General features: G+C 33.5%; 1 protein-coding gene across 5 annotated transcripts in view; it reads right to left on the reverse strand.

Annotated features, from left to right (window-relative positions):
• The window catches only part of LOC126912511 (inactive rhomboid protein 1), a 190,451-nt gene that overhangs the window by 31,344 nt on the left and 143,041 nt on the right, over positions 1-16,066 (reverse strand). For all 5 annotated transcript variants that reach the window (XM_050704977.1, XM_050704976.1, XM_050704975.1 and 2 more), the window contains 2 exons: positions 8,246-8,623; positions 842-1,016 (listed from right to left, as the gene is read on the reverse strand). In XM_050704977.1, coding sequence (XP_050560934.1) covers positions 842-1,016; positions 8,246-8,623 — 553 coding nt within the window. The remainder of the gene's footprint in view (positions 1-841; positions 1,017-8,245; positions 8,624-16,066) is intronic.

The following is a 16,066-nucleotide window of genomic DNA, read 5'->3' on the forward strand; positions in this document are numbered from 1 at the left end:
CACTCTTATTCTGGATGACTATACATATACATTAAAACCGTTTGATATAATAATATTTTTATTTATTACTTGTTTTGAGACAAATCTGTCTTTCTCCATTGATCTCTAAACCGCAGCAGGCCTTGTTAACTCGGATCTACAATCTGATTACCTAACATTAACAGTTAACGATCGATATAAAAACTAAACTCAAACAAATATCATATCTTCATTTACTGTCACTCAAAAGTAAAGACTACGTATAAATACTCAAAGTAGACTTTTGTGTGTCACTGATGTTCCTTTATCGTTTCATTGGAATTTCTATAGGTGAAAGCTGTATATCGTTCATCAATATTGAAACATATCGCCAAAAGGACGCCATATATAATATTTATGACTGTATATACATTAATATGAAACGATCTCTTAGATGTATAAACATACGACAAAGATGAAATATTACATACTTTTTAGGATTAACCATGATTTCGATAATAATAATAATGATAAAATGATGATATTGGAGACATTAACAATGACCTAAGAGCTTTCAGTTTCATCAAAGGACATTTGACTAAAACTGCTTTGTTGGCAAAAATCGAGACTATCAAACTAGTAAAATTGGAATCAATGTATCAGTATTTTTCAATTTTTCTGTCTCAATTTAAAATCACCTCAATAAAATTTTGCCGTGAGATATTGAACATTAGTTTTTCTCACTCATTAGTGTTACTCACTGAACATTCGTTTTTCACGATTTTCTTTTATACTCTCTGTTATAAATTGTGTTCTAAAACATGAACTGAACATTTACCATACATACATTAATGAATATCAAGAATTATAAACAAATACTTACAGTAACAACATAAGAAAGCCCGGTAAGCGTGAGCCTCGCCACGCTGTCCTTCCCCGGGCGCGGGAGGGAGGGCGGCGCGGGCTCCTCGAGCGGCGCCGGCGCAGGCAACACGTCGGGCCGCTCCCGCGCACGCCCCCGCGCCTCCCTTGGTGCTGCGCCCGATGCTCCGTACATACTGTGGGAGATAACAAATTAATTTTTTACCAACCTCACCTAATAGTTCAAAAATTGATTATGAAAAAGTATTTAAATTCATTTCATCTACCAAAGGTGTGATGAAGTGCGTCATAACATGTCAACGTATGTATAATGTGACTTTAGTTAAACCGATAAACCGATTTTGTGGAAGACAATGTAGGTATTGTACTATGCTGTATCTATTTAGTTGTACAATTAATAAATAAGCTAGAACACTGACAAACAAAAATCGCATGTTCAGCCTCAAATAAACATCGTAAGCTAAATAAAACCGTTTGAAAACATAAAAAATTTTAATAAAGTGTAATAACAGCCTTGGCTTTAGAATAAAAAATACCATCAAAGGAAGAAATAAAAATAAATAAATTAAAAAAATTAAAAAACCCGACTGCATAAAAAACACTTTAAATAAGCGATATTATTTTAATATTGCGAAACATAATTGAGTGCAACAGTCGGGACCCATATTGAATGATTTTAGTCCAGTTTATTTAATGGGTCTCGACTGTTACACTCAATTATGTTTCGCAATATTTAAATAATATCGCTTATTTAAAGTGTTTTTTATGCAGTCGGGTTTTTTAATTTTTTTAATTTATTTATTTTTATTTAACACTTTTTAGTTAGTTATAATACGGCTATGTGTTTTTAAGATTTCACCCGCGACACGAAACGACAGTTCAGAAACCGCTAGTCAATCGCGTCGCGTAGTACCTATACGAGTATTTAGTTTGGATAATAAAGAACCTAATTGCACATAGTATTTTTTTTTCTATATGTCAGTGATATACCATTTTGGAATCCTCATGATGAGCTCTTTAATTTGATACCCATATTGTAGGAAATAAAAAAAAATATTTTTTTTTACTTCTATCTAGGGCACCTCATGGCCGCCTTTTTGGTTTTTGTTTTACGTCACATATCTAAGAACACTTGGGTAATTAAGACGAATCCAACGATGCCCTGATTGTCGAAATCCATCAAGCCGTTTCGAAGAAATGAGGTAATAAAGAATATTAGGCTCATACATACAAGATACGCGCGAAAAACATAACCCTTCCTTGGCAGTCGGGTAAAAATAAGATTTGAATTAATACTCAAACGATTTTTTTCCGTTTTAACTTTTATAAACAAGGAAACGAAACGCAAAAACCTATAAAGAAATGAAATTGATCTTTATATTCTTGAATAGCATATTAAAATTCACGTCTAAACAACTAATTTAAAGTTGCATAAAACATCAGTCACTGATCAACATAAAACATAACTCAATATACAAACAAATACGAAAATAACACACAACGCAAACAAACCATCCTGTATAATATATGTTCACAAATATTTAAAATACTAACGGAAAAACGTGCAAAGAATCGACACAAAGAACGAGAAACATTTTAAAGTTATTTCTACACTAACGTATTCCATACTTGGAAAGGAATTTATTTTACATTCAATTTTCAGCTCAATACTGGCATTGCAGACGTAACTTATGAAAGACGTCAAATAAATATCGCACACATATAGGAAACTGAGAAATATTCTAAACAACTACCACAATATTCTTCGAGCACACATATTTTCCTGATATATGTATGTGCTTTGTTTTATGGAATTTGCACTTTAACTTTTGTCAGCTAAGAGCTATTTTCTCTTGTGTATTCCTGTCGTTGTGTACTTAAGTTATAAATAGAATGTTCGGATAATGAGATGGGAGAATGCTATTATTTGCTTCTTGATTCGCAAATATTTATAGATGGGTTGTTTCTATAAATGGAATAGGTAATAACGTATTGATAGATTGCTTACTACGACCTTTCATATTATGTTATCTCTAAACCATTTTGTTGTTTACGGAGGCAGATTAACGAATATTCCTATACAAGAAACCAATCATTTTATGTATGGGAACATTTGTCTTTATTTTAAATTATAAAACCATCTGTCTTCAATATATCTCATTTAACAAAGAAAAAACGGTACAACGTTACAGAACGTCAACGTTACGTTACAATCATTTAAGAAAATTACAGAAAATTTTACAGCTAAAGTTAAATCGATGAATTTAAAAGGCAATCGTCAAGATTCTCTCCGTACTTTTGAGGAAATCGTCTCACGAGGAGTGCACCCAAACATTTAAAGTCTACAAAGAGGGAAAGGAACAAAATATCGATAAGCTCACTCAAGACGTTTCCTCGACCACGTACAGTCGAACTCAACGAGTTTAACAAAATCCTTTGTGCTGCTAAAGTGCACGACGCCAATAAAAGTGCTTATTTCGAGCAAACTTCCCTTGGATTCAGGTTCGAAGTACCACCGTATCTAAAATTATAGCTACTTTCACATTATACGAAAATACGTACTTTCGGTACAGCTGATTTTATAATACGGGTCTGTTTTATTCGGTATTGGTATGTTGAAAACAGATATAACCTTTGTGATTTGACTTCCTCATTGATCGTAAGTGTGACACACGATATAGCTGACGAAATTGATCGGCAGATCAGGAAGTATTATTGAGCTAATCTTTACGTTAACGGAATTCCAGTTGTCTTCAATAAGTAATAGAAGGAAGTTAACGAGAGCTAAAAATAAACATGTACTCAAAACGAGTCACCATGTAACCCAAATAACGCACGTACTCAGGCAACTAAACACAAATTACTTCAGACTACGTATTATCACAACAGATGCCATATATCCTAATTCCAAACTTCGATCATGTAATCCCAACAAATGTAAATTTAACACTAACGTACAATATCGTAGCGTCTAAAGTCGAACTACCAGGATCCAAGAATTAACAAGAGCTTTAATAAGGTTGCCTCGCCCGGATGTCCCAGCGGGTAAACAACTCACTGTTGTATGACTTACTTCCTCAGTTAGACACCCCTTAGCGTTATGATGCCCTGGTACTTTAATGTGCAGTTAACGATGGCCGTTTGCTGGAATTGTTTGTGCCATAGAGATAATTAAACTTGTGCACTCAGCATAATTATGATTCTCCGTCGTAAAGCAACGTCGTGAACAGCTTTAATTTATGGAAAATTATAATTAAAAACTTGAAATTGCTTGCGAATGATAGACTAGCTGTAATTCATCACTGAGTTCTTTCTGCTCGCTATTTTCTAACTTTTGTTTAAGATTAGACATTAAAATAATATGCTTAGAATTTTAACACAAAGCAATATTGTCATCTATTTTCCCTCGCCACTTGAGATGAGTATGACAATCTCTCCAACAATTAACACGATTGTCAAAAATACAAGTCTTTCTTTTATTTGAGAACTAATTAAGCAAAGCAAGCTACACCTTTTAAAAAACGAATCCAGCCTAATTGCAGTGAGCCTAATCTAATTGTCTTGTCTCCAGTTAACTAAGTTCCGCTCAAGAATACAAAATGCCTATAAAGAGTGTCGTCACAGCTGGCGAATAGTTACGTTTAATTTTATTATCCCGTGGAGACTGGACGGTATTGGCAACCATTGCCGACTATACCAGGATTATTCTGCTTTGTAGTCCATTTAGTAAAGCTGTCGAGATGCGATTGTGCGAATGGAATACTGGAAGTCGATAAATGAAGTGAATTGAAAAGTTGAGTTGATCAGGTAGAATGTTAAGTTAGTTAAGATTGTAACGTGTGTTGATGGAATAACGTGATATTTTATAAGTATTGTGTTTTAATGTTTTTTTTAGAAAATGCATTTACAAACTAACAAGTTCACGTGCACATTACACTTAGACCCGAAATAATAATGTGTGGATCACACAAAGTGTTGCTCCGTTCGGAATTCGCACCCGCTACACGTTGTACGGCAGCCAGTTGGCCAGCCACCGAGCCAATCGAAATTATATCATAATTTTTAGTACGAAATTGTAAAGCTGCGTTTCAAGTACCTATCCCTTTTTTCCTCTGCCATTTAGACTATGAAATACGGCGACATTTTTTCAAAACTACTAACAAAGAACTATTCTTCTGCAATCTTTAAAACAATATTATTTAATCCCTTGTACAATTTATAAAGAACATAATCAAGTTTTGTGTACAACTACGGCTTAGGGACCGGCCTGTAAGTTCTCGAGGAAAACAAAGCGGGATTGCTTCCGCGGAAATTGAATTTTGTATCAATCTCGTTGGGACGATTTAAGGCTATGTCAACTTGTTAGACGAAACTTGCTCGATATTATTGTGTTGGTACCAGTATTACTGTAGAATGAAAGTAGGTGAGTGTGTATGTGTTGTTGTTGTATTCAAGGCTTCTAGCTTAAGTTTTTTTGTTCATAAAATTATTGTTTCCATTCAAACTAAGTAGGTAGAAGTTTTATTTGCACGTGTTAGAGAAGATAACAAGTTAAAAGGATTAATGATTTTGTTATCCTAGACTTGACTTCTTCAATAATGTGTCTATATTTATAATTTGTTATGTACACAACAGTACAGAGGTAAACCCAACAAATTAATTTCACAAAATTACCACCAATTTATTTTAAATCAATTTTAAAATAGGACTACGCCGCAAAACAACTGTTTAAAATAATTATAGAATGGTCATTTTGAAATTTGTCAACTAGCTAACCGATTGAAAACGGCTTTGTCCGTGTGAAAAAATCTCAAATAAGACATTGTCTTATAGGATATAGGAGTCATAATCTCTTTTTATTTCAGTAAAGGATTCGTTAGTCCTTGAAAGTAAAGTTTCCCATAGTAACATATTTTTTAAGTCAATCCAATAAGTACTATCACAGTCTAATAAATGAAATAAGTAAACAAACAACCAAATTCTCCTTTCATAATATTAGTGAGCGATACGTTGTTTATAACAGTTAATTTAGTTCTGGGATATATTTGACATGATGTATAACCTGTTCATATGAGCAATTAATAGAGTTACTGCTCTATCGTGTGTAAACCAATACGGTTTTGATATATTCGGAAATGGTTGTGGTCGGATCATTATAATGTTGATACAAATTATTATGTTAAATACATATTGCTATCAAGTAATGGGCTTGATGTAATATTATACGAGTTTAATTGTATTGGTTAGTATATTGACACGAGACACGATTTTATTTTTAAATTCACAGTAGTACATTAATATAGTTTGATATAGTACATTGACAGAACATTTAACTCATCTATACATAAAATCGTAACTCAGGGGTTATTGTTATTCGATGTCGAACCCATGTAAAACTTTTTTTTTGTCTGTTTGTCTGTTTTCGTTCTCCGTCTGTGCGCGCTAATCTCAGAAAACTGCGGTTTTCACGAATATATTGTGGGATGTAAATTTACATTTAGTGTTTGTTTCATGTCAAGTTCACTCCAATAAGTAGTTATGTCAAATTAAAGAATCACGTCGAACATTCTATGCTTATACCATTAATGCAACTATTTGAGTGAAATTTGGTACAGATATAGTTTAGAACCTAGAAAGGACATAGATATATTTTTATTTCAAAAATCAAAAAATAAAAATAAGAAATAAATTTTCATAAATATCTAGTCGATCGTTACACGACTACGGTTCATGTTATTGTTTTAATTTAGTAAATAAATAGTAAAAAGGGAAAAAAATAATATCAATATAATATTTAGTACAAAGAAAATGCTCTAACGGAGTATAACCTGTTCGATAGTTACACGACTTCGGTTCATGTTATTGTTTTAATATCGAGTAAATAAATAGTAAAAAGGTATGAAAAAAATAATATCAATATAATTAAACTTTTAGTACAAAGTAAATGCCCGAACGGAGTATAAATAAATAATCCAAGTTGTCTTTATCCTCGATAGATGTGGGATCGAAATAGATCGCGCTATGGTTTCGTTACATTCATTTGGTTGTGGTATCGGCCGAGCGCTTCGGATCGTAGAAAAAGTGTATTATTCGTAATGTTGATCTGTATTCGTATATGTCTAAATTGGTTTCGTTGTACATTTGTTGGGTATTCCTGGTTTTTTGGTTAAACTATTTAACGTAGGTTTAGTTTGATATCAGTAGTTACTGTAGTTAGTTTTTTTAATAAAATTGTAAGTCTAATTTATAAATTAATTAGATTAGATTTAAGTCGTTTCTTTTAAATTATTTAGTTTAAGCTTGATAGCATAGAGGATAGGTTGTAATTAGTTTCTTTTTTAATTGTTATAAACGTATTTAGCTTTCTTTAGTTTTAATAGTTTAAGTCCGTTTTTAAACTATTTTTTCAATGCCCTAAGTGAGTATACATCTATTAAATTCAAACGCAGAGCTCATTATGTTGATTTTTGAAGAGTTCCCTGGAATATCTTCCACATCTCATTTTTGAAGAGATCCCGCGAGATCGGGAACTATGTGGTTAAAACCAAAAATTTGCCGGAAGTCACTATTCCACGCGAACGAAGTCGCGGGCAAAAGCTAGTATTTAGCATAAAATGCTCTTTCCTTCCCCGTGTTGCAAAACTGTTTTCTGTATCTAGGAAAGTGATTTATAATCAAGATGCCTAGTATGAGTCTATTTTACGTATATCGAGATCGAAACAATTAAAAGGCCTAGTACGAACCTGTTTTCCGTATATCGAGATCGAAACGTTACCGCGTTTAGACCTCTGATTAGTTGGTTCATTGAAACAGGCCATTCAGAGCTCTAGGCCTACTTTACTCTAATAGTAATAGTTACACTATTACAATATAGTACAAGACTTACATTCATGTTAAAATAGGCCATGCAAACAGCATATATAACAAAGTTAGTAAATTACAACAATCTATGTGCAATCAATAATTAATTTTATTACTATGAACAATAGAGTTCATTATGTTTGTGCACATAATTATAGAGTGACTCGTTGGTCTATTGATTAATGGTTTATTATATCAGAACATACAATGCAGGCCTTGGATACCTAATCGATATAACTAGACTACAGGTCATGAAATTCGTATTTTCAATGCTTAGTTACATTGTAAAAAGTTCTTTTATAATATCACTTTGAATGGCTAAGAATAAAAATAATCCTTTAAAATTTTCTATCATTCATTTTTAAATTGCAAGTTGGTCTGACTAAGCTTTACTTATGTTTTTCTTGGAATTTTTAAAATGTTTTTCTAGAAAAGTTCGAAAATATCAGTCTTTTGAAATTAAATTAATGAATTTGTAACTTAACCCTTAATGTAATGTAACTTAAATGATTGTAACGTAAAAATGAATGTGTTTGTAACTCACCTAATATCATCATCATCAGGATGATGGTCCGGTGGCAGGTCGGGCCGGAGGTCACCGAGCGCCCGCGCCGCGTGCCTCCTCCGCCTCTCATACCACAGCCGTCTTTGTTCCCTCTCATTATCCCTCTGAACGCCGAAAAACGTCTGCGTTTCCCTCTTGAGGTAGTCTCGTACAGCAACCGTATGTGTTCGCCGTAATCTGACGCCATCTTCCTGGTCTTGGGGAGCGGGGTCTGGGGGTGGTTGGGTGGGCGCGGGCGGGGCGGAGACGACGCGGGGTGGTGACGTGGGCGCGGGGAGCGGTGGCGCCGGCGCAGACGCTGCTGGTGATGATGACTGGCATGCCAGCTGCGGCGCCAGTAGCCCCGCGCTTGAACGCCTGCAACAATACAGAGAAAGAAACTTAGTAAAAATTCACAATAATTTCGTTTTATTTAAGATTTATTGCTTAAACTTAGATCACCTTTTAACTTTTTTTTTAGGGGGGGGGGGAATCATCAAATGCTTTCTCCCGCCTTGGATGAGGCAAGACGGAGAGTCAGACTTTTACTGACTATACACGCTAAGTAGTTCCCAGCTTATCTGAGAATTAGTCTAACTTTTGTATTGTATGTATTAAGTCCAAAATTCTAAATGTCTGAACAGCGCACCGTTTTAAAACAGTTGCTTAAATTAGGCTACACAACATCACATCAAACTAAATAATAGTTACCTACAGACACTAATAAACACGAAATTGTCACAAAAGAGAGATTATAGGAAAATAGTTCCAAAAGCCGAGATTTCCTCAGTTCTGTGAGTAGGAACGGAATTCATTTACCCGACCCGAGTCATCGTGAAATTGGCCGAATTGATTCGGTATTTCCGATTGCAATTCCGATGAAAATCGATTCACATCGCCTGTAGTCAATCATCGAGCTATGGTCCCAAATTATTCGACTATTTAGATTCTGTTTGTTTGGAATTTGGGGAGAAGCAGACGGAAAATGTTATACTGTGTTGATGTTTAAATAAAGAAATGGTTTTGTGTTGTTTATACAGTTTTTCATTAATTGGTCGTGTTGATTTGTCACATACTCTAGTATTTTGCACGATTTGTAATGTTACGGGCAGACTCATTATTTGAAATGTAGGTATGTGCAAGGACAAAAAAGGAATGGTTCTGAACAAAGAGAGAGGAAACTTCAAGCCATCTATTATATTGGTGTTGTGTTTTTTATACTGTTAATGTGATTCGCAAACTACTTAAATTCAGAATCCCGTTTAGGCTTGATTTTTCAAACCTAGGTATTTCATTTCAAGACATCCATTTCAAAACACAAACTATCCATATTAAAATCTAATTGTCTAATTTTGTCTTCAAAATCCAACACCAATTTCAATAAAACACCGTACAATTCCTAATACCACCTAGACACAAATATAGGCACACTCAATCGTCTTTAAATTCCCTACGCAGTCTATTCCACTATTATTTATGTTTCGCACGCCGGTATTAGGCACACAGGTGTAAGTTGAGCACGCCATAATTTCAGCGTAAAGCACAAACGGTAAATTAAGACACACTGTATAAGTAATGTCTTTGACAAATATACCTTATTATTGTTCTGCTACACCCTGTATAGGAGATTAAGATGTTTTATGTGTGTGTATTCTGTGTGCATATTATGGTGATGTGTTTGTATTATGTGTTGGGTGAGAGTGACAGGGTGGGGAATAGGGTAATTTCGGTTATGGCAATTTCTTTTTGTTGTGTGGTTTTGGTTGCAAAAATGAAAATTCTAATTTATGTCAAATCATAGAACTTTCAGGTAAATTAATCGTGTTTTATATTTACTCATACACATGTCACTGGAAATTTAACTCATAATTCGTACCGTAGAAAGAACAAGATACATACATACATACATACATACATACATACATACATACATACATACATACATACATACATACATACATACATACATACATACATACATACATAACCTAAAGATTCTTACACACCTCTTTCGCTTCATCAACAGTCATAAGCCTTTTCATGCGTATTCATTTTTAGCAAGCAAAATTAGTCAAATGGAAACAATAACACAACCTCATAAACTTAACCTTTAATAATAAATATCAATCTGATAACAATATAAAACATTTCAGAATAGAATCACATAAGGACCCGACTCAACTATTCTCGTATGAAATGAACGTTACGTGATTTTCTTTTATTCGTTTATATAAGGACCTACATTATATTAACTGTGAATAGATCGAACAACAATTACTTACATGATTCGAGATAAAACGGGTATATTTGGGCACCCTCGATTGCTATCATCAATCTCTATGTTAACACTAGAACTTCAAAGTGTCAATGAACGCGTGACCTTGAGATTTTAACTCGTGTAACTTATAGAAAAACAGATTTTGGAACAAAGATAGTGTAATAAAATGGTCCATTTGTTAGTGTAAATAAGGCTTGGAATGGTTTAATAAATATAGAGGTATACATGTTATAAAGATTTAGTAGTTTTGCTTGTTGAAGATTGAACATTTTTAAGTCCATGTTCCTTGTCTATTTTTTTGCAGTCCAGTATAGTCCAGTATATTATAAGAAATACAAACACTAAAATAATCTTACTGGCTTTATTAACTCATAATATAAGCTACGCATACAACTGTAGCCCCCGGAGCTGCAGGCTAGCAGTTTACCGATCCGGGCTCCGGCTCCAAAAGCAGGAGTAGGAACGGGGTGGTTTTTACTCAATAAGAGTCTAACACTCCGTCTCGTCGAGGGTGAGAGAAGATGATTTTTTCCCCTCAAAAAAAACAACTGTAGCCAAATTGAAATATGAGTGGTTTACTACATTATTAATACTAGCATTCTTATTTTATTCAATTGTAAAAATGTAAATTAATACCCAAAATCCTTTAGGCTTACATTTTTTGAGAAAACATTTTGTTCTGAATATACAGATAAAAGAAATTGAATTTTAAAGTCTCATATTATTGTAATTGAGGCGGGACAAACGTGACCAATCGCGTAAATAAATTGAAATAAAGTAAATATCTTTAAATAAATTTAAAGGTTTCTTTATAAATAAAATTTTATATTGTAAAATAGATTTGCAAAGGAGAATGCTCACGAAGTATGGGAAAAAAACCCAGGCCCGGCGCAAACGATTTGTATCTCAGTTTATCAGTATAAATGTGTAATAAAATCCCGTATAGGTACCATCGTCGAAAACGATGGCTAAATGTAGGAAATTGCTATTTGTTTTTTGTCAGGGACTATATTTAAATCGATCAGCAGTGGACGTATTTCGGCTGGTATGATGATGATATTTAAAGGATATTACGAGTAGAAAGTATTAAAACAAATGTATACATTATCAAAACATCATGTATCAGATTATTCAAAGTTCAATCATTTTAGTTCTACATCTTATATTACGTTTTGTAGTGAAAGTGCGGGATTTGCAAAACCATCTTGGTGCCTTGCCCACCCAAGGTAGTGTATGATGGACATCACATGGGCACACCAACCGAGCGTCCTTTTCCCATGTATGCATGAACAATAATATTCGCCAATTGCATTTCTGCCACTACCTCTACTATATAAAACGTCTTATATCACGCTGTATTGATGAGGGGGTGATCTGTAATTGATGCTCACGGCGTATATGAAGCGTATTAACTCAATAAAATAAAAAGATATTACTAGTTTCATAAATCAAAACAATTATAAAAATTAATCTATGCTAAAATATACATATCAATTTCCAACATTTAGCCATCGTTTTCGATGATGGTACCTATATAGCATTTCATTACTCATTTATACTGATAAACTGAGATACGTATAGTTTGCGCCGGGCCTGGGTTTTTTTTTGAGCGTCTTGCTTTGGCAGGCTTCGCTACGTCTGAGCGATCAGTTTCAAAATTTGGGCCGAACACTTGAATTACCTTTTGTGTATTCATTTTAAAAAGGTAATACGTGTTCTAAACCCTAGCGTGCTGGATTAAAAATAGTATAAGTATTGACTATAACATGAATTACATTATGTAATTGGTTTCTCCAATCTTAATAACTCTCAGTCAGTCTAAAAAATCACAGCATAAGGAACTGTTCGTCCAGTCCTCAAAACTGTAGCTGAACATGTTTATATTCTTTAAGAGTTCCCTGACTAACTACGCCTTTTTGTAGATGGTGAGTTTAAGTATCAGTAGAACCATATGTTTTGTTTTGTGTTATGGGAAGCCAACAAATTTGGTGACCACGCCTTCTTCTTCAATCTGCTAAGGCCTGAGAGATAACCCATATGAAAGTTACTACGTTATCTCCAACGACAAAATTCCCTAGCTATTACCCAGATCACTGGATATCGATCATCGTTCACCAGTATTCCACTCACGTCATCCGCCCAATAATGCAGATAGGTGCCTAGTTTCCATCCATGTACCCAGCTGATTGCTATTCTTACCGCTTGTCCAATATCGGAGCTATATTGCTCCGTATCGGGGAACCGTTATTAGGCCATACATCTTGATACTTGACAAACACGTGTTTTGAAAATGATTTGTTGTTTGACAATTCTGGTTGGTATTGAGAATGTTATGGAAAAAATGGGTTTTATTTTTTTACGAGTCTACTGCAGGACTACTTATTTTCCCACCATTTAAAGCTACTTAAAATATGTTAAATATATCTTAAATTTAAAGAAAACTTATAAACAGATCACTTCTAATCTATCAGAACTAAAGAACCACACACCCATAACCAAACATAACAACTCAATACGCATCTCCCAATTCGACCTCAATCTGCTCTTATCGCAAACTAATAATTAGACATGCATTAAGTTCCCAATTAACATGAAATCTGACAACTATCTGTTCAAGGACTTAGCAACTTTAGTATCAGTAATCTTACTCGAGTTGATAGCCTACTAAAGTCCAGTAACTGTGAACCCAGCAATAATTGTAATGTTAATGGCAAAGGGAGTATAACTTACGGTCTATAAAATGTTACAAATGGTGACATTCGAGATTTCACTCCCTATAGAGAATGTTCTAGAGTTGTCCGCTTTAAAAGCTTTTACAGAACATTTTATTATGATGTATCACAAGTTGTTACAAATAGTTTTAAGAGCCTATCAATCGTTTGTTTTCTTATTTCTTTTATCTCTTAAAGTTCAAATATCTAAACACAATAAATAACAACAGCTCTAGAGTTGAACGTACTTTCGAAACGATATATTATATTCTCTAATACGATCGGTATAAAGATTAAAATCGCCTGAACGTTCAATATGATTTTATGGAATACTAAACACGTTCCATTACATGACAGATCAAAGATAGTCACAAATAACGGAATGCAAATTAGTGAAGAAAAACAATATTCAGAAAGGTAACAGACGACTGAAAATAATGGAATTTTTCAACTGAATTATGTATTCGGGACTTGTATTGTGAGGACTCATGAATAACGAGTTTTGTTATTTTAAGGAACGTTAACCTAACGAGTCGAGCGTGTTTTTTTAATCCCCCCTTTATTAAGCTGGAGACTGTATCGCTTTCAGCCTGTGACGACCGAAGGTTATCTTCATAAGTTACCTTTTATTTTTTTAGAACAAGGAGGTAATTTGAATTTATAGTTTTTTTTAAATGTAGACAGTCTTTTTGAGAATACAACGTGGGTTATATTCATAAATGATTTTTTTGAAATGTTGATACGTCAACCAACTCGATTTGAAGTATGCAACGTCACGCATTTTTCTCCCCGACGGGGTAGGCAGAGGTGCACATTATGACACGTAATGCTGCTAGACCATATTGTACACCCACTTTTCATCATTTGTGTATAAGTCCTGTGAAATAGGGGGTGAGAGTGTTGCCATATACTGGGCACAATTCCACTGTCTTGTTGGTCGAGTGGTCGCAAATGCGATTCGAAGTAATTAGATTAAAAACATATAATATTATTAATTATTATTCTAGAGTTAAATCTTAGCGTGTTAAAACAAGTTTTCCAATTTCGAATTCCATACTTTTTAATATACAGAAAGCTATGAACAATGAAATATTTGTTAGATTTCGTTTTTCTAGATTAAGCATTTCTGATAATGTAAAATGAATGATGCGATGAAATAAACATTTAAATCACAAAATTATCAAAAGGCATAATCTCTGAAATCCATATGCTAGTTTTTAGTAATGCTCAAAGTAAAGAAAATAAACAAATCTACCGACTTTAATCTTTAACTTAACATCTAGTTAAACTTCTTTGTTAAACAAAAACAAACGTTAAGAAGCATAAGCATAGAGTCATAATTTAAATGTTATATTTTACCGGACCACATTATTAAGTAGACTTACCAAGCCATTTGTTTAAAGTATGTGAGCCCATTATGGAAACTAATGTATGTGTGTGCGGCAAACGGTGCTCGTGTTAATTTTGATATTAGCTTCCTAGAACTTTGAATATGTGAATTCTTTTTGTGTTGAATTGTGTTGTGTATGTTTAAAGATTAAGAAGACTATTGTGTTAGTAATGCTGTTCTAGTACGTGATGTATCAATCAACCGGGATTTGAACACGTTCACACAGAACGTGACCAAATCCCGGTTGATTGAAAATAAAAATGACGTATTTTTCTTAGTTATGAGTTCGTAACTAATTGTCTGATATTATACCGATATAAGAACAAAATAATGGCAACAATTTCATATGAGAGAAAGTTTATAATTCTAGTAATAACGCCGAAAATATAACAACTAATAATGTAATAAGTATTTTATATTTTTATAACGTATTTTTATTATAAAACAGAAATAAACAAATTACTTTTTGAGAAGAAAATGCAGATTGAGGAACGAAATTAAACATCCAACTACCAAAAGCGTGAAGTCTACACTATTTTTTGGTCGTAGCAAAGCGTAGTCGTCTACGAGCTACGTGGCTACGGCGGAGCAGTAATTTGTTATGCGAAACACGAACTTAATAACTCAAGTCGAAATGTGGAAGGAAAGAAAGATATATTAAAAGAGCGTTTGCTGTGCAATTAACATTGCAATTTGCCATTATACTCAGCATTAAAATAAACAGAACTATGCAACTGGATGCGATAAAGCGAGCGTATCTGAATTCAAAATCTTTTAAACGATACTTAGAGATTTCACTGAAATTCAATTTAGCTTTTGGTAAAAGAAAGTTTGATAATTTAATTTTGTTTTGCTGTACGAAATATCAATGAACTTTTCAAAATTAATAAAAATGAGTAAAGTAAAGCTTGCATGTGGGTGTGTAAATACCCACCATTATTATATTCTAAAATGCTGAAAACTAGTAAATATTCATTCTAATAAACATTTTGGAACCATTCAAGTAATTTTCATATCACATTTCACTTGAGCTCAAAAATACCCCGTTTAGAAGCACAAAATAAGAACAAAACCTTAAAATTCGCTACCCATTTTTAATATCGAATACTAACCTTCTTACCCAATATCAAGAACTCACCCAATAAAATATCAAATTCTTCCACCCATCTCCTTAAAAATAAGCTAACATGATATTTTCTGAAATATTATCTGCAATTTAAATGCTATTACGGTGAGTGTCTCAATATCTCAATTTTACCAAAATAAATAGAAACCGCACCCTCAGTTTAAGTGGATTCCAATGATATTCAATTCAAAAATTAAATTTCAATTTGAAGGATCAACGACCTCAGATCTGCACGCAATACCGAATTATAGTTGTTCTCTCTCTAAATTCCTCTTTATCGTAAAATGGCATTTTGAAGTGAATTTGATAACTGTAA

The sequence above is a fragment of the Spodoptera frugiperda genome, chromosome 26 (genome assembly GCF_023101765.2).
Source record: "Spodoptera frugiperda isolate SF20-4 chromosome 26, AGI-APGP_CSIRO_Sfru_2.0, whole genome shotgun sequence".
Lineage (NCBI taxonomy): Eukaryota > Metazoa > Arthropoda > Insecta > Lepidoptera > Noctuidae > Spodoptera > Spodoptera frugiperda.